The sequence below is a fragment of the Pristiophorus japonicus genome, chromosome 17, assembly GCF_044704955.1.
Source record: "Pristiophorus japonicus isolate sPriJap1 chromosome 17, sPriJap1.hap1, whole genome shotgun sequence".
Classification (NCBI taxonomy): domain Eukaryota; kingdom Metazoa; phylum Chordata; class Chondrichthyes; family Pristiophoridae; genus Pristiophorus; species Pristiophorus japonicus.
The window spans coordinates 117268227-117288298 of NC_091993.1; the positions used below are offsets into that span (position 1 = coordinate 117268227).

At 46.5% G+C, this 20072-nt stretch overlaps 1 protein-coding gene across 1 annotated transcript in view; it reads right to left on the minus strand.

Moving 5' to 3' along the window:
- Positions 1 to 20072, minus strand: part of LOC139228033 (uncharacterized) — a 126044-nt gene that overhangs the window by 24459 nt on the left and 81513 nt on the right. The window contains 1 exon segment of the mRNA XM_070859179.1: positions 18329 to 18652. Within this exon segment, the coding sequence (XP_070715280.1) occupies positions 18329 to 18652 (324 nt within the window).

Genomic DNA, 20072 nt, shown 5'->3' on the forward strand with positions numbered 1-20072 from the left:
AAACCACCGGCAGGACCTCGAATACCGCAGGCTGCACTTGCCACAATATCCTGTTTATTAACATTAATGGATGGTGGCATGGGCTCTCAGACAATTCCACCCATCATGTCCCTCCAGAATAGGGGTCACAGCTGACCATTACTGTCACTGGCTGTGCCAGCTTTATGCTGCACATTAGCTGCAGATGTCCTTGCAGCAGAAGGCTCAGCTCTACACCTGTCCCTTTGATGAACTGTAGACAATTGCTGTCAGGAGGGTGTTCCAATGCCTGCAGATATGGTTGTTAACATCTTGGAGTTGCGTCCAAGTAGGTTGTGCTTGCTATTGAATTACCCTGACACGTCTTATTTCCTGTAATATTGCAAGCAAATAGAATGGCTCAGAATGTGTGAAAAAACAACGATGTGTGAACAACGCAGGCCTTCATTAATGTGTAAATCAGCCAACAACGTGTGGTGATGAAAAGATACCCCATTGAAAATATTCAAGGAGGTGGGGGCGAGGGACAATACTGAAATGTAAATCTAGGACTCACATTGTCATGTATTCAACTATCATTGTAACCCATGTGTAAGCTGACCTAAGTTGTACACCTTGAGAACATTGACCACTAGGTGGTGGACTTGTGGGAGACACTCCTAACCTGGACTTTCAGGTATAAAAGGGGAAGCTCCACCCACCTTCATCACTTGAGGTCTTGGTAATAAAGTTAATTGGTCACAGAGTGACCTTCTCTCAAGTATGGGCCTCGTGTGCATTTATACTGTATAGTAAGGACATATCATTGGCGACGAGAAACTGGGATTTAAACCACGCGAGCATGGCCACTAGCAGCACAGAAGAGAGAAACTGTGTTGGTGATGATTGGGATGACTTTATTGAGAGACTACAGAAAAGTTTTGTCACTAAGGAATGATTGGGACAGAATTCGGCCGACAAACGCAGGGCTCATCTGCTGACGGTTTGTGGATCCAGAACTTACTCCCTGATGAAGACCTTCTAGCGCCAGAGAAGCCGGTGGACAAGATGTTCGAAGAAATTAGTAAGTTGATCAGGGAACACCTTAAACCTATGAGCAGCATGCACATGGCGAGACACTGGTTTTACACGAACCGGCGGCGAAAAGGGCAAAGTGTTCCAGACTTCGTGGCAGATCTCCGGCGACTGGCGAGCCTATGTAAGTTCCCAGATGCATGCAGAGCGTAGAAGCTGCGAAACTTTTTTATTGAGGGCATCGGGCACGCTGGGGTTTTCAGGAAACTGATTGAGACCAAAGACTTGACCTTGGAAACGGCTGCTCTGATCGGCCAGACATTTATCTCAGGGAAGGAAGAGACCAGAATGATGTATGCCAAAAATCTTGGCTCAATTGCAGCAAACGACCACGGAGTCAACATTGTTAACGCAGCACACGGTTCTCTAGGCAGACAAGAGTAATCGGACATGCCCCAGCATGTAGTCGAACCCAAAGGGGGAATTCAACAGAGACAATGGCTAGCTGAACGGCGATTCATGCCATTGCAATGGACAATGCGGCCAGTAATGGGGCCATCAACACTTAAGGACAGTTACAGAGACAGTCAGAGACGATTGACTGGTAATGGACCTTTTGTTTCCAACAACGGGGCCTCCAGCTCATGCTGGAGCTGTGGAGGCAAACACCCAGCCAGAGCTTGCAGGTATCAGCAATATACTTGCAGAAACTGCAACGTCAGTGGTCACTTGGCGCATATATGTAGGAAGCCTGCGGCCAGGGTGATGTACGAGGAGGACGGGCCCAATGTAAGCCCTACGAGGTCAAATGAATACTGGGTGAAATCGCTGGAAGCTGAAGTTCAGCGAGTTCATGTGGAGCACATATACAGTTCATATACCAGGACGCCACCGATAATGATGAAAGTGCTCCTCAATGGCATTCCAGTATTAATGGAGCTAGACACGGGGGCCAGCCAGTCCCTGATGAGTATCAAACAGTTCGAAAGGTTGTGGGTGTCCAAGGCCAGGAGACCAAAATTATTGCCAATTGACGCACAGCTATGGATATATACAAAGGCGATCATTCCGGTGCTAGGCAGCGCCACGGTAGTCGTGACCCACAAAGATTCGGAGAACAGGTTGCCACTCTGGATTGTCCTGGGGGTCGGTCCCGCACTACTGGGGAGGAGTTGGCTTACTGTCATGAACTGGAAATGGGGCGATGTCAATGCAATTTCTTCTGTGGAGCGAGTATCATGCTCACAGGTCCTGGACAAATTTGACTCATTATTTCAACCCGGCATCGGCACTTTCATGGGGGCCAAGGTAGTGACGCCAGGCCAGTACACCACAAGGCCAGAGCGGTGCCGTACGTGATGCGGGAAAAGATAGAATGCGAATTGGACCGCCTGCTGAAGGAAGACATCATCTCACCAGTCGAATTCAGTGACTGGGTGAGCCCGATCATGCCGGTGCTCAAGGCGGATGGGTCGGTCAGGATATGTGGCGATTACAAGGCCACCATCAATCGGGTGTCACTCCAAGACCAGTACCCGCTATCGAGAGCGGAGGATCTCCTTGCGACGCTATCCGGTGGCAAACCTTTTTCAAAATTGGACCTGACCTCAGCTTACATGACCCAGGAGCTGGCGAGTGAGTCGAAGAAGCTGACCACCATCACGACACACAAGGGGTTGTTTGAGTATAACAGATGTCCGTTCGGGAGTCGCTCGGCTGCCGCGATCTTTCAGCGAAATATGGAAAGCCTCCACAAGTCGATTCCAAGGACGGTGGTTTTTCAAGACGACATCCTCATCACGGGTCGCGATACTGAAGAACACCTCTACAACCTGGAGGAGGTGCTATGCAGACTGGACCGGATAGGGCTGCGACTGAAAAAGGCGAAGTGCGTCTTCTTAGCTCCAGAGGTAGAATTCCTGGGGAGGAGGGTAGCAGCAGATGGGATCAGATCTACTGCGTCCAAAACGGAAGCGATCCAGAGAGCACCCAGACCCCGTAACACGACGGAGCTGCGTTCATTCCTGGGGCTCCCGAACTATTTTGGCAACTTTCTTCCCAAATTGAGCACGCTGTTAGAGCCGCTACACGTGCTCCTACGCAAAGGTCGCGAATGGGTCTGGGGGGACAGCCAGGAAAGGGCTTTTGATAGAGCACGCAATTTGTTATGCTCCAACAAACTGTTAACGTTATATGACCTGTGCAAGAAACTTGTTTTAATGTGTGATGCATCCGCCTATGGGGTTGGTTGTGTGTTGCAGCATGTGAATGTCAATGGCCAGTTACAGCCGGTAGCTTATGCCTCCAGAAGTCTGTCCCAGGCAGAAAGGGGCTACGGGATGGTAGAAAAGGAAGCGCTTGCATGTGTATATGCAGTAAAAAAAATGCATCTTACGTGTTTGGCAGGAAATTTGAGCTGGAGACAGTTCACAAACCCCTAACGTCCCTTTTGGCCGACAACAAGGCCATAAATGCAAATGCATCGGCCCGCATACAGAGGTGGGCACTCATGTTAGCCGCCTATAACTATACAATTCGGCAGAGACCGGGCACTGAAAACTGCGCCGATGCACTCAGCAGGCTCCCACTAGCCACCACTGATGGGGCAACTGAGCATGATGCTGAGATGGTCATGGCTGTTGAAGCTTTCGAAAGCGAAGGCTCACCTGTGACAGCCCGTCAGATTAAAGTCTGGACAAATAAAGACCTGCTACTGTCTTTAGTTAAAAAATGTGTCCTGAATGGGGACTGGGCAGCCACGTACGGGGCATGCCCTGAGGAATTTAAACCGTTTCATAGGTGCAAGGATGAACTCTCGATTCAGGCCAATTGCCTACTGTGGGGAAACCGAGTAGTCATGCCCCAGATGGGCAGAGAGCTGTTTATCAGAGAATTTCACAATGAGCACCTGGGCATTGTCATGATGAAGGCAATTGCCAGGCCACACGTTTGGTGGCCAGGGATAGATGCAGACCTGGAACTTTGTGTTCGCAGGTACAACACATGTGCTCAGCTGGGCAACGCACCCAGGGAAGCCCCCCTTAGCCCCTGGTCCTGGCCCACCAAGCCATGGTCATGCATTCATGTGGACTACGCAGGTCCTTTCACGGAAAAATTGTTTTTGCTTGTAGTAGATGCCTACTCCAAATAGATTGAGTGTGCCATTTTAAATTCAAGCACATCCTTTGCCACGGTAGAAAGTCTACGGGCAATGTTCGCCGCCCATGGTCTACCGGATGTCTTGATGTCACAAGCACCACATTCCAGGACTTCATGGCAGGCAATGGAATCAATCATGTCAGAACGGCACCGTTCAAGCCGACCTCAAACGACCATGCAGAACGAGCAGTGCAGATAATCAAACTGGGGATGCTCAGAATCCAAGGGGGTTCTCTACAAAGCCACTTATCACGCCTCCTGTTGGCCAATTGATCCCGACCACACTCGCTCACAGGGGTTCCACCTGCATAGCTGCAAATGAAAAGGATGCTCAAAAACCAGGTTATCCTTTATACACCCTTCTATGAAAGAAATTGTTGAGAGCAGGCATCAGTCACAATGTGACTACCATGACAAGAATGCGAGGGCACGATGTATTGATGTCAATGACCCTGTTTTTGTCCTTAATTACGATGCAGGGCCCAAATGGCTTGCAGGCACTGTGATTGCCAAAGAGGGGAATAGGGGTTTGGTAGTTAAACTTACCAATGGACAAATCTGTCGCAAACACGTGGATCAAACTAAAAGGAGGTTCAGCAACCCCATAGAAGAAGCAGAGGAAGAACACAACATAGAGTTTACTCCACCACATGTGACCGAACACCAGAACCAAGTGGAGGAGAGCCCAGTCACTGTGGGCAGTCCCGACAGGCCTGAAGCACCGCAAACAGCAGACACTCAGGCCAGCGCCCAACAACCGGAGCCCCAACTCAGGCGCTCTACAAGGGAGTGTAAACCACCCGAGAGACTTAACCTGTGATCCCAATAAGACTTTGGGGGGGGGGAGGTGATGTCATGTATTCAACCAGCATTGTAACCCATGTATAAACTGACATAAGTTGTACACCTTGAGAACATTGACCACAAGGGGTGAACTTGTGGGAGACACTCCTAACCTGCACTTTCAGGTATAAAAGGGGAAGCTCCACCCACCTTCATCATTTGAGGTCTTGGTAATAAAGGTAACTGGTTGCAGAGTGACCTTCTCTCAAGTATGGGCCTCGTGTGCATTTATACTGTATAGTAAGGACATATCACACATCCCCCTCTTCAGCAATTTCTAAATCCATCCATTTAGGTTTGGTCCACCGGAATATAAATACTCGCATTCTGGGTCTGGTCTCCTGGTGGCCATCCATCCTCGACCTTCTGCAAACTTGAGCTCATTTAAAACTCTGCCGCTCGCATCCGGTCCCACACCAAGTTCTGCTCACCCATCATTCTCCACTTGCTTCCCAGGGTTGGGCAGGTTGCTGTGGGCTACTGTCCAACATATACAAGCAACTCCTTGCATTTCTGTCTTCACTGAAAAGTAACATGCAGGTACAGCAAACAATTAAGGGAGTAAATGGTATCTGGGCCTTTCTTACAAGAGGATTTGAGTCTAAGAGTAAAGACGTCTTACTGCATTTATAAAAGGCCCTGGTGAGACCACACCTGGAGTATTATGTACAGTTTTGTTCTCCTTACTCAAGGAAGGATATACTTGGCATAGAGAGAGTGCAATAAAGGTTCACCAGACTGATTCCTGGATTTGGGGGATTGTCCTATGAGGAGAGATTGAGTAGACTAGACCTATATTCTCTAGAGTTTAGAAGAATGGGAGGTGATCTGATTGAAACATACAAAATTCTTATAGGGCTTGACAGAGTAGATGCAGGGAGGATGTTTCGTCTGGCTGGGGAGTCCAGAACCAGGGGGTCACAGTCTCAGAATAAGGGGTCGGCCATTTAGGACTGAGCTGAGGTGAATTTTCTTCAGGAAAGTGGAGCTGAGGTAAAAGATCATATTGAATGGTAGAGCAAGCTCGAGGGGTCTAATGGCCTAATCCCGTTCCTATTTCTTATGTTCTACTGATTCCCTCACCTATATTTATCACTGAACTGACACCATCAAAAGATATTAACTGCTCATTTATTTCATACGTGTTTATGGGGCATTGCTGCGTGTAAGTTGGCTGCCATGGTTGCCTGTGTAACTACAGTAACTAGTCTTACGGCCAATGAGCTTCACCGTATGGATTCTGTGCAGCAGCTCGAAGAGGCTCAATCCACTTTATGCCATGCTGGCCCACAGCAGTGGGTCACCTTATCTCACTTAGACAAAGAATCCTCTAAAATGTCTAACTTCTTCACTTCAGTGAAGCCCTCACAGGTTGCTCTTTAGCAAACCTGAGTGCCTTTGTAGCATTGCTGTTTCAAAAAGTCTCTCCTTGTGTGCCTGCCTCTGTGTGGTTTATCTCCCACTATTCACAACCTGAAAATAAAAGCCGGCTAAACCTTCTACTGAGCACCTTGGACCAAAGGTTCCCCAAACAAATCGGTGCGGTGTGCTTATTGATTACCAAGGTAACCTAACGCATTGCTTATTATTTACTATCTACAAGGAAACATTCACAAAGTTCGTTCATTTGCATCATAACTGCTCATCATTTCAAACACCCCTTCCCTTTTTATTTTAAATTAGATGAATACATTGGGGCCGAAATTCAGCCATTCGGAAAATGCCACTTACCGCCAGAAAGCGGAGGCCAGGCGGCGAAGCCAAGCAGCCGCCGACTTCCGGGCCAATGGCTGCCACGACCGAAATTCACCCCGGGGATTTTTGTGGTGGTCCCCACTTCCGCCCCACTGCTAAGCGCGACCATCCGAAGCGCGTCATTAAAGCACGCACCGTCGATCTCCTGCACCTCTATCGCACCTTCTGTGAAATTTAGCTGAAAAAATCCACGAAGTGCCGCACGGTGCCCCTGACAGCTTTTTCTGTCGGTGCATCTTCCTTTCACTGTGTGAGCCAGTGCAACGCGGCGGCCCTTCAAGGGGAGGGAGCACTTATTTTGATGTTTTTTTTTGGAATACTGACTTCCCGATCGGCCGGACAATTATGGCCCCGGGTTCGGTCGAGCCGGCAACAGGCAGCCTGGCACCCCCCCGCTTGAGTGCCAGGACGCTGGCCTGGTCGAAACCCTCCCCGGTGGCCCAGTGGGCTGAACCTAAACAATCGCTGCTTCTCTCCCCTTTAAATGAGGGGAGAGCCGTGGAGACGCACACGCGCACTGACGTCAGCACCGCTCCGTCGCTGACTGACAGCGGCAGAGACTCCGCCCCCGCCCCCACTTCCGCCCCTCACCAGTACTTACCGCCGCACTTCTGCCCCCATTATGACCGACTTTCGGTCCGCTCAAAAAACATTGCCAAAGAGTTGAAAATGGAACAAGAGTCCACCTTGTCTGACGTGACTGTAAAAACACTTAGAAACCGGTAGGTGCGCCAGCTCTCTGGCGGGGGTTACCTGTACAGGTGTGCCTGGCCGAGTATAAAAGGCAGGCCACCAGGTGTGATCCTCAATCTGGAGTTATCAATAAAGGACTAAGGTCACTACAGTTCAAGTACAACACACTGCCTCGGGGAGTCATTCTTAGAGCATCCAAAGACATAACAGGATATTTACTTGAAAAGAAAAACAGAGCAGGGCTATGGGGAAAGCGCAGCCCTGCACCCTTGAGAACCTACACATACAGTGAGAAGCAAGCAGCCTTGCCTGCTGTTCCCATTTGGTATTGCTGAATGTTGTGTGCCCATGAGGGTGCCTTTGGAAGACTTCTGTAATGTCCCTTGTGCAACAGTTGACAGCATTTCCACCGACTCCTGAGATATCTGCCACTCGTTCCTGGAAGGTATGTCAATGTTGAGAGCTGTGGTAACTGTGACTTCCCCGAACAGCACAGTTTAAATGTTGACTGCTTCCTCGCGTCTTTTGGGAGCACGTCATGTGGATCTATTAAAAAGTCTTTGCTCAGCTTTAGCCTCTCCTTCTCTTTAAGATTTATAAAACTACATCTTGCTCAGTAATGCTTCCCCCTGGGGTCATTGGTCCACACCATGGTGTGGCCCGCATGTCCCCTGTACACCTCTCCACTGTTTCTTCCATCTGCATCATCTGGTGTCCAATAAATGGACCAGCACCCATGATGCCTGCCTGTAAAAAGCTCTGTAATATTGGAGTTCTTCTTCTCCCACTTGCACCCACAACCCTTCATTTAGTAATTGACACCTCCTGCCATTGTACATTGATGGGTTTCTGTCACACATCCACCCTGAGAATAGCAACACATTTTTTTACAGTTTCAAACCACAATGACCATCGCAAGCTGCAGCAAACTTGAAAATGCATTTTATTAAGAGCCCAACTCTTTCAACCCTTAAAGTAATTGAGGAGTTAATGGAATTGTGCTAAAACTGAATTCATGTTCATTTAGGATATAACACTTAATCGTAGCATTTTCTGCACAACAAAAATTTCCTAACTGTTGTTTCCAGTGGGGAAATTCTGGCTGCTGAATATAAAGTATTGTACATGCATAAAGTTTCACTCTGAACAAAACTAAAGGGATAGGCCTCTCATTGCAACAGCATTGGCTTCAGAAACACGTTCATTTATTGTTGTTGCCTCATTACTGGGATTAACATCAACAACAGCAATTACTTGCATTTATATAGTGCCGTCAAGAAAGTAAATTGTCCCAAGGCGCTTTATAGGAACGTAATCAGACAAAATTGATACAGAGCCAAAGAAGGAGACATTAGGACAGGTGACAAAATGTTAGGTCAAAGAGAGTGGCGAGCTTTAGTAAGGCAATTCCGGAGATTAGGACCAAGACGGCTGAAGACATTGCCATCAATGGTGGGGTGAAGGAAGTGGGGGAATGAACAAGAGTTGGAGTTGGAGGAACACAGAGTTCGTAGAGGGGCTTATAAAGAGAGGGAGGGCCGAGGCCATGGAGGGATTTGAAAATGATGAGAATTTTAAAATCGAGGCATTTGGGGACTGGGTGCAATGTAGATCAGTGAGCATGGGGGTGATGAGTGAATAGGACTCAGTACGAGTTAGGGTACGGGCAGCAGAGTTTTGGATGAGTTTAAGTTGATGGAGGGTGGAAGGTGGGAGGCTGGCCAGGAGATCATTGGTATAGTCAAGTCGGGAGTTAAACAACAGTATGGATGAGGATTTCAGCAGCAGATGGGCTGAGGCAGGGTTGGAGATGGGTGATTTTGGAGGTAGATGTCGTCGGTTTTGGTGATGGAGAGCATTACAGGGTCGGGAGCTCAGCTCAGGTTCAAATACGACACTGAGGTTGTGCACAGCCTGGTTTAGCTTCAGACAGTGGCCTTGGAGGTAGGTGGAATCCATGGCTAGGGATCGGTGTTTGTGACGGGGATGAAGACAATGGCTTTGGTCTTCCCAATGTTTAATTGGAAGATATTTTGACACATCCAGGACTGGATGCCGGACCATCAGGCTGGTCTAACAGGGGATCAGGCTTTATGCATGTAATTACGGTTGTAGTATTTGGAAACACTTCGCAAGTGGAGATATATCTGTTACAATAAAGAAATACACATTCTTACTTATAACAGTGCGTCTCCCAGGCCTGGATTTTGCGGTCAGTGGCAAAGGAACGATGCTCACCGTTCACTACACTGACAGCTGCCCACGGAGATTTTGCAACATTTGAGCGTAGACTTGCTGTCATCTGGCAGCTGATCTAGAGCGACGCCCTCTACAGGGGATCTGTGGCATCTGTGAGCAAGGCAAGAAACAGCAAGACTCTTCAACGAATCAGATTAAAGAGTCCACACTGAGACACACAGGGGGCTAAATTGGATAAGCCCCACAAAATGGGCAAAGGGATCGCTATTGAGGATTAACCTGCGCCCATTTATTGCAACCCAGGCAAGGCACCAAATTTGTACCGCTTGTTCATTTCCATAGTTTTTGCATGCAGCCAGCGCTCCCCACGCGATTCATTGGTTTGATGCATCATCAGGGGGCCCAATATTCAGAGTGGCTAGCACTACTTCAATCTGGCCCTACCTGTGAAAGGTGAGGTGCATTGTGGCTGCTGGTGGGGCTGAGATCATTCTGAATATTGTGCTGTGGAAGAATCAACAATGGCTGACCACGGGAGAGAACAAGGTTTTTTGGACACTGCACTGGAGGTCTTGATGGAAGAGATGGAAAGGAGAGAAGTCTTGTATCTTCAGGGTGGGGGTGTGGGTGGGGGAGTCGGAGACCCTCCAGACACAAGTTCAGAAGGCAGTGGGAAGGGATAGCAGAGGAGATCAATGGTCGAAGTATAGCCCCAGGGACCTGGATGCAGTGCAGGAAGAAGTTTAATGCTCTCACAAGATTTGTCAAGGTCAGTGAGTGTATCTCCAAATGTCAAATCCTACCAACTGCATCACTAGCCTCCTCCACTGCTCTATTCACATCACACCCATCACTCATCTACCAACAGTATCTCTCAATCAAGACTCATTCTGAACATTCATATACTGTACCTCACCCTCACACACTTAGCCCATTTACTCCATCATTCCGGTGAACTCTGTTAGTTTTACTGTCATTCTCAACACAAAATCCGGGCCATTGTTCTTGTAATGTATTTGCTTCATGGGTTCTTTGCTTAAGAATTCATAGCAACACATTGCTATAAAGAACTAGTTGGTTTATTAACAAAAGTTTAACAATCACACTACACATTACCAGTTCATTCACCAGGCTCACAACCGCATGCCTCATCGTGGATGACCTAGACCCAATTGTCTGGGGTTTTACTGAGTCTTGTGAACATCACGTGCTTTGCTAAGCCACTCACAATGCAACAGCTCTACAACTATTTGAGTAGAAACTTTAAATTAAGCGCCTAGAAAAGCTCCACAATTATTTTTGTGAATCTATAAATCAAGTGCCCCCTTGTTAACAGAGGGCACTAAAGCAGAAAAATTAAACAAATTAAACTTTAAACGTTAACGATCAAATTAAAATTTGGTTTCCGGGGGTGATGATGCACTCCAGTCCCTCCGGCGTCCACCTCTTGAGGAAGGCCGCGAGCGTACCGGTGGACACCGTGTGCTCCATCTCCAGGGACACCCTGGCTCGGATGTAACCGCGGAAGAACGGCAGGCAGTCGGGCTGAATGGCTCCCTTGACCGCCCGCTGTCTGGACCGCTTCATGGCCCCTTGGCCAGGTCCAGGAGCAGGCCTACGAGGAGGCCTTCTGACCTGCCCGCTTCCCTCTGCACCGGGTGCCCAAAGATCAGGAGTGTGGGGCTGAAGTGCAACCAGAATTTGAGGAGCAGCCCCTTCAAATAATGGAATAGGGGCTGCAACCTCGTACATTCCATAAAAACGTGGAACACGGACTCCTCCAGACCGCAGAAATTACCGGCGGCAGCATAAGCTCTACAACTCTTTTGGTTGTAAACAAATTAATCCATTAAATCAAGTTTCCCCTGCTTAAAGGGGGGGGGGGGGGGTCCGGGGGCGGGGGTGGGGGGGTGTTATTCCAAACATTTTTCAAGTGCGCTTTTTTTTTTGTTTTTTTTTTTGTGTTTTTTTAGGGCACCGAGAGACAAATTATACAAATGCCCCCTGACTGGGGGGGACACTAAAATCTGGCAATAAAACAAATTAAACATTAAAACATATAAAATCAAATTAAAATTTGGTTGCCGGGGGTAACGATGCACTCCAGTCCCTCCGGCGCCCACCTCTCGCGGAAGGCCGCAAGCGTACCGGTGGACACCGCGTGCTCCATCTCCAGGGACACCCTGGCCCGGATATAAGCACGGAAGAGAAGCAGGCAGTCAGGCTGAATGACCCCCTCAACCGCCCGCTGCCTGGACCGGCTGATGGCACCCTTGGCCGTGCCCAGGAGCAGTCCTACGAGGAGGCCTTCGGGCCTACCCGCTCCCCTCCGCACAAGGTGCCCAAAGATCAGGAGTGTGGGGCTGAAGTGCAACCAAAATTTGAGGAGCAGCCCCTTCAAATAATGGAATAAGGGGCTGCAACCTCACACATTCAATAAAAACATGGAACACGGACTTCTCCAGATCGCAGAAATTACCAGCGGCAGCAACAGCTCTGCAACCTCTGAGCATACTCACAGGTGCATGCATTATAGTTCCATCCCATGTAAAAGTGCAACATATTATTAACTTCCAATGCATGAATAGGTCAAGTGGCCGATTTCGTAAAGAATATTGTTCATGTGTTTGTGATATTTTCAGGCTTACAAAATTGACACAATAATTGTAACAAAATATGAAACAAGAAGTCAAGTTGTGCAGACAGGAATTGGGCACACAGATATATTATTACTAAGATGCAGACAGAGAGACAACAACTTAAAGGATGCAGCCAGAGTTTCGGTTTTGATTTTTCCTCCACTAATTAAATGGTCAAGTTGATTTCATGTCGAAATCCATTTTATTATTTACAATTGATAAAAATAAATGTGCAAAGCTGGATGAATAATGAATGTTTGATCAGGACACAATATTCCATCAAGGTCGATGTAACCAGGGAATCATCACTTTACCACATTGGTCAAGCTGTGACGAACCGATTCATTGAGTAACTGAAAAAGAAAATATTTAAGGCGTCAGATTCATTGATTCTGAGAATGATGCATTGTTTTACATGTCAGTTCTGAACAGAATTCCAACAAATGGAGGAGAAGCTTGAGATGGACTGGAGCTGTGTTGAGATCACAATCCTCCCTCCCCTATCACTATTGCACATGTGATGGGAAAAGGTGCTAGTTGGGCCCCTCTTGAAAACATGTAACACCATTTACTCACATGCAACAAGTGTTTCCCTGCAGCTTAGATGGTGGACAATTCACAGGAGAAAAAGATTGACTTGGCTACTTTGTTAAACACATTTTCGACCGTTTAGTCGAGGTTCCCAGCAACAATAGCACTGGGTCTGTGTCTGAGCACCTTGGTGCTCGACCGGACACGTTTAACTGTCTGTGTTCTTGTGTGAAAACCATTGTCTCTGGTGCTCGACAGCAAAGTGCTTTTTTTTAGCCTTTCCCATTTCCTCCCTTCCGTTTCTTGTAACGACTGTTTTATATCAATGGAATGAAAGTCGGAGGGTTCTATAACGGGCGGGTTACATAGGAACAAAGCAACAGGAGCAGCCCATTCAACCCTTTGAGCCTGTTCCACCGTATAACTGGATCACAGCTGATCAGTGGCACAACTCCATTTACCCGCCTTTGATCCATACCCTTTGATGATCTTACCCAACAAATATCTAGTGATCTCAGCTGTGAAAATTTCAATTGGCCCTGCATCCACAGCCAGTTCCAGGTTCCCACAACCCTTTGTGGGAAAAAGTGCTTCCTAATTCTACTCCTAAATGGTTTAGCTCTAATTTTTAGATTATGCCCCCTTGTGGGGATTCCCCCACCACGCAAGTAATTTCTCCCTATCTAGTCTATCGAATCCCTTAATAATTTTAAATTCTTTGATTATTTCAACCCTCAACCTTCTAAGCTCTAGGGAATACAACCAAGTTTATGTAATCTCTCCTCATAATTGAACACTTTAAGCCCGAGTATCAGTCTGGTGAATTTGCACTGCAGTCCCTCCAAGGCCAGTATTTCTTTCCTGAGGTTTGGTGCCCGAAACTGAACACAGAACTCCAGGTGGGGTCTGACCAAGGCTCTGTACAACTGAAACAATTTTGAATTCCAATCCCCATAAAATGAAGGCCAACTTCCCATTAGCCTTTTTGATTACTTTTTGCACATGTGCCCTAGCTTTCAGTGACTTGTGTACATCGACATCTAAATCTCTTTACTTCTCCAGATCCTCTAGTGTATCATCCTGGAGAAAATATTCCGATTTTTCTTCCTCTGATCCAAAGGGGATGATCTCACGCTTCCCCACATTGAACTCCACCTGCCATAGCTTTGCCCACTCACTTAGTCTGTCTATGTCCTCAGGTAACTTCCTGCTCCCATCCGCACAATTCACGCTCTAGAACGGGAGGGGGATCCGCTCCTCAGAATTACCGCCTATGCTGTAATATATTGAAGATATTGGCCCTGAAATTCCGATGTCCCGGGTCTGTACGAAGTTTATACGGACCCGGGAAGGCTTCGAAAAAGCAGTTTTTCAGTGTGCAATGCGCATGCGCAGAAAACCGGCTTTTCCGATCTGTCATTTTTCTGGTTTGACAGATCCATTGCATATCGGGAGCGAGGACACTGGCAGGGCAAAATTTCCGATATTTACGAATATCTTGCCCTGCAAATGTTCTTTAAAATCTTGCGCCTGAAAAAGCAGGCGTATAGCCTACTTTTACAGGCGCAAGTGTTTAAAAATACACACAAACATTTTAAAATAACGTTATAAAAACACATTTTGTTGTTAAAAACCCTCCCCACTACAGTAAGTTTATTTTAAGGTTTAATTAAAAAAACTTTTTAAAAAGTCGGGAAAATAATTTGTTTTGTAACAACTTTAATTTAAATGAATGTGAAATATGTAGTGTATTTTCTATTTTTTATTGTGTTTTGGGGGGGTTTCGCATTCATAGTAATAGGAGTTCCAGACTTATGGAACTCCTATTACTATGAATGAGAATCTACACTACACCTTATTGGCTGCTGTCTCCAGATCCTGGCCTGCGCACGTCCCCACGTGCATGCGCTGCGCGTGCAGTCACCAGATGCCTCAGGCTCGGAAGTTCCAACGGGCGCAGCAGCAACAGGTAACTGCGCATATTTTTTCTCTTCTTCTGTCGTTTGCCCGCGGGAAAAGCTCAAACGGAATTTCAGGGCCAATAAGTTACCCCAGTGACACCAATTAGAGATAAAGCGCTTGCCATGTTGAGTTCTGTAAACTGGATTGAGCCTGTTTGGCCAAGGACTACAACACATAATCTAGGCTGGCACTGCAGTGTCGTGCAGAGGTATCGCTCTATTGTCGGATGATGCATCAACTGCAGGCCTCGTCTGCTTGTACAGGTAAAGCTAAAAGATCCTACGGCAGCATTTGAAGAAGAGCAGAGGTGTTCGCCAAAACAAACTATCTGGTCATTTATCCCTTTTGCTGTTTGGGGGTCTTTGCTGTGTGCAAATGTTCTGCCCCTCTTGACTATGTAACAAAAATAATTACTTGGATGTAAAGAGCTTGGGACATCTTGAAGACATGAGAGGCTCTGTGTAAATATTATTACAAGAACCACAGTGATAAAGTGAAACTTTCATTTATTGGTGGAAGTTATCCTGGACTAATACTGCTCATCACTTCTGGATGGATGCAGCCACAACAAGGGCTCAAGAAGCCCGAAGACATCCAGAACCAGCAATCCACTGGATTTTGCCTACATTACAACAGGAACACTTCAAAACTAACTCATATTGGCTGCAAAATGCTTTGTTTCGTCCTGAGGATATGAAAGGGTTTATATCAATGCAAGTTTTTCTTTATAGTATCTGCGATCAATATTTTTGAAAGAATTGATGGAGTGATTCATTTAAAGTCCGTAAACCCTACCTTCGATTTTCTCGTACACCTTGTGACTGAAATAGTACAAATCACCAGGAGAGCAAAGAGCAGCCAGCGTCCCACATTCCATATAATGTAACTGAGCAAAAGGGAACAAATACAAAATCATTCGAAGCAAACGAGTCTGCTTTGTGTTTGAAACATTTATCATCTGTTTACACTGTAATCTTAGTATAGTGCATCAATGTAAAGCTGCAGAGCCAAGGGACGTTAACTGGGAAAGTAAACTAGTGTTTACGTTATGGAGGAAAGTCAACCTTGTGATCATTAGATAAAGATCAAATGAAGCAAACTTCATTAACATGTGCACAATGTATAGCTGCAATGGTAAGCCACAATTTTATAATTGAGGACTTTATAAAAGTGACTGGCCAGCTGAGGGAAGCATCGCTGCCTGGGGCCATGTAGCAATGGTGAGATATCTCCTCAGGGAGTAAGGATAGTCAGAGTAGCATCACCCTACACTGCTCTTATGCACCTTCTAACAGGCAATTGCTGAATAGCTGGAATCAGATATCCTTCCTACCCTCTCAGTTTGGGAACTGTGTCTCACGTCGGGGAACTGAGAAGGGGAAAAAGACAACTTTTTTGTCAGTACCAGAACAGATAAGGGGCAAGGAAAACTGACATTGCGGTTCTTTGGTAAGTGCAACTCCATGAGATTATGTTAACGGTGAAGTAATCAAGTTGAATAATGAAAAAAGCCCCATCTAAGTAGCAGCAAAATGGAAGTGCTTACTTGTTATTCTTATTTTCCAGCAACAAAGACAGCACCTTGGTTAGGAAGCTAACACAACATGATGTCAACTCAGTCACCATTCCCATTCTGAGGAGCTACATTCCAAAATAATACATGATTATCAACCCTTATGACAAAACTATTAAAGAATATTTAATCTCTCACATGGAAGCAATGCTAATCAGAACACCAGCGATGAGAACATTGTACCTTTTCGTCAATTTGGATCCTGAAGAATGGTTTCGATTATCAGTGGAAATTATATTTGTATTTGTGGAATGTGCAGTTGTTGGTGATACTATTGAAACACCTTCACAAGAATATTCAGGTCCTTTTGAAACAAGGGAACAAAATTCAGATTCATCTAATTTTCACTAGTAGTCAACCAAGAGAGCACGATTGTCAAACGGAACCTCAATACTTGGCTGCTAGAAATTAAATTATCCAAATCTATGCTGTGTAATTGCCCTTCTCTGGCAGCAAGGAGAGATGTTGCTGTCACCTGACCATGGCCCATATTACTGATAATATACTATTGGGACAGTTAAAGGGCTCAGGTTGGTGCGATTACAAACCAGGTATCCCCGCGCAAGTGTAAAGGAAAGTTCTAGCCAGAGAGTCGGTCTCTGCCACCACCAGAAAATGTATTCTGTGGTCCGAGCAAGTGCAATTGTGTCCTGGAAAGTGTCCTCAGTGGAAAAGGAATGTCAGCTGTGCATTGAGTGCAGAGGGAAATATTAGACCAGGAATTACTGCTGTCAATATTAGTGGACAAGCAGATACATTTCAGATGGCATTTCATTGTCAAAAGATTGTTTCTGTTAAATTAATCAGCAGATGAATGTCACACAAACACATTGAACAGACGCCTGCTAATATTGGCCATGGTCATTTCCTGCCTCTTGGGCTGGGTTTTCTGAGCTTGCGGTAGTAACAGCAAACGACACACACCATGCAGGGGATCTCGCATATCAGGGACTGGCTCACAATCACAATAGATCATCGTCCGCCATTTCTGCCACCTCCAGCATGATCCCACCACCAAACGCATCTTCCCCTCCCCTCCCAACATTCCGAAGCTGGCGCACCCTCCGCGACACCCTTGTCCGCTCCACAAACACCCCCAGCACCCCCTCCCCTTCCCACGACACCTTCCTGTGCAAGCACAAGAGATGCAACACCTGCCCTTTTACCTCCTCCCTTCCCACTTTCCAAGGCCCAAAATACTCCTTCCAGGTGAATCAGCGGGTTACTTGTACTTATTTCAATTTAGTATCTTGCATTCGTTGATCACGATGTGGTCTCCGCTACATTGGGGAGACCTAACGCAGATTGGGTGACTGCTTTGCAAAACATCTCCATTCAGTCCGTAAGTGTGACCCTACGCTTCCTGTCGCCTGTCATTTCAACTCTCCGCTCCACTCCACTCCAACTGGGATCTCTCAGTCCTCGGTCTCCTAGACTGTTCCAATGGAGCTCAACGCAAGCTCGAGGTACAGCTTCTCATCTTTTGTATAGGCACTTTACAGTCATCAGGACTCAACATCAAGTTTAATAATTTCAGATCATAATCTCTGACCATATATTTTCCCTTTTTTTAAAAAGCATTCCTTTCTCTCTCCTTCCCATGGCAGCTGGTGATGATTCTGCCATTCATATCCCATTTAGTTGTTGCTTAACTTGTTCCATTACCATCTCAGTTTTGCCCATCATCCCTTTAGTCTCTTTAATCTCTCCTGCCTTCCACCCTATCACAGACCTTCCCTTTTGTTCTTTCCTCCCCTCCCCCTTTCACTGCCACTGCACGTCTTTAAGAATTTGTTACATCTAAAACTTTTCCAGGTCTGATGAAGGGTCACAGACCCGAAAAGTGAACTCTGTTTCTCTCCACAGATGCTGCTTGACCTACTGAGATTTCCAGTATTTTCTGTTCATATTTCTGGCTCACAAACGGTTTGGATCGACATTCATTGAAAAATTAATGTTGTTTGTTCAAAGTAACACATACCAATGCCACTGATTTGTGTCACATAACTGCAGTGCTTCCCTGCTCTGTTGAAGACTGTCACATCGACCGTTTCACTGGATTTCTCTCCCTGATTATTTGAGGCTGTGCAGTAATATTGATGATGTTGCTGTTTGAAGGATTGACAATGTAGATCCAGTTTATTGGTGTCGGAGATCTTTGAATCTTTAATCGGGGTCTGTTCATACCATGTGTACTGAATGGGAAGGGATCCCTGGACAGACTCACAGGATACTGACACTGAGCCCCCAAAACATGAGACATTTGGTGGCGATAAATATCTAAGTACAGGAACTGAGACGGATTCTGTGGGAAAGAAACAAACATTCAGATACTGACTGAACATTTAAAAATCAAACACTCTCCAATTTTCAGCACTTCTGCATCTCAGCCAGGGCCTGCCATGTTGGAATCTCACCAGCACATCTCCCTCTCCATGTCTCTCCATCCTCCCAGCAGCCTGAACTACCATGTCTGCCATTATATCAGAAGATAGCAGGGCTCCAGATCGGGACAGCAACAATGATACCGAGGATGTGTCAATGTGAAAATCAGAGCTAACAATTTCTCTCAGTAGCAGGTAGCCAGCCTCCAATGTTGTTTCATTGTTTGACTCTCGAATGTGAACAAGTTGGAGAGAGTCCAAGAAAACTGAAGCAGAATATGAAGGCAAAAATCTGGCAGATATCTGTTACATGTTTTGTGGGTCTAGTTCACTTTTCTACTCACACGCACAGATCGATTGAAAAATGAGCAGGAAGTCCTGAACATAGGAAAGGGAATAGGCCATTCAGCCCGTCGAGCCTGTTCTGCCATTCAATTAGATCGCGGATGATCAATATCTGAAGTACCCACCTTGGTTCCATAACCCTTAATACCCTTGTCTAAATCTGTCAATCTCAGTTTTGACATTTTCAATTGCTCCCCAGCCTCAACAGCTTTTTGTGGTAGAGACTACCCTTTGTATGAACAAATGTTTCCTGACGTTACCCTCAAGATGCGCTTCAGTTGCCTGGACAGATCCGGAGGCGCCCTTCAGTGCTCACCAGCCTGGGCCTACAGAATGATGGTGGTTTGCTGCGCTCTGCACAACACTGCGCAGCAGCGAGATTGGAGCTGCAGGAGGAACAAGGAGCTGAGCACACGTTGTCTGCGGACCATTCCGGGACAGAGGAGGAAGATAAGAAGTGGAGCAGGAGGAGGAAGAGGAGGAGGAGATTGCGACCCTAACGCAGCAGCTGTCCCGGCCATCACTCTCTGTTCTTGCTCACTTCTGCAGTGTGAGTCTCCAGGTGAAAACACAACTATCTGTCTAATTGGACCCACTGAAGTGTGAGTATCTGCGTTGGTGCCTGGTAAGCATGAGTCCTGTGATGGTGCACCCTCAGAAAGAATCACCTCCTCTGAGGATTCGTCGTCTGCGAGGTGCACTGACTGCTGCTGCACGTGTGAAGGACCTGGCAGGGAGAAAAAATATGAATTAGTACTGGCAAGTTAAGAATGTTGCAACCTATCATTATGAAAATGATTATATCTGACTCTGCTGAAACCAGGTCAACATGATTGAGTGTTGCATGACATGTGGGTTCATGATATTTAATTCTGTCACCAGGTAGCTGAGAGGTCCCCATCTCCAATGGCCAGGGACACCGGGTTGCCACTGATCTTCAGCGCTTCCACCTCTGCATTTGTTAGCTATGAGATCTGTGGAGGACCACCTGTGGTT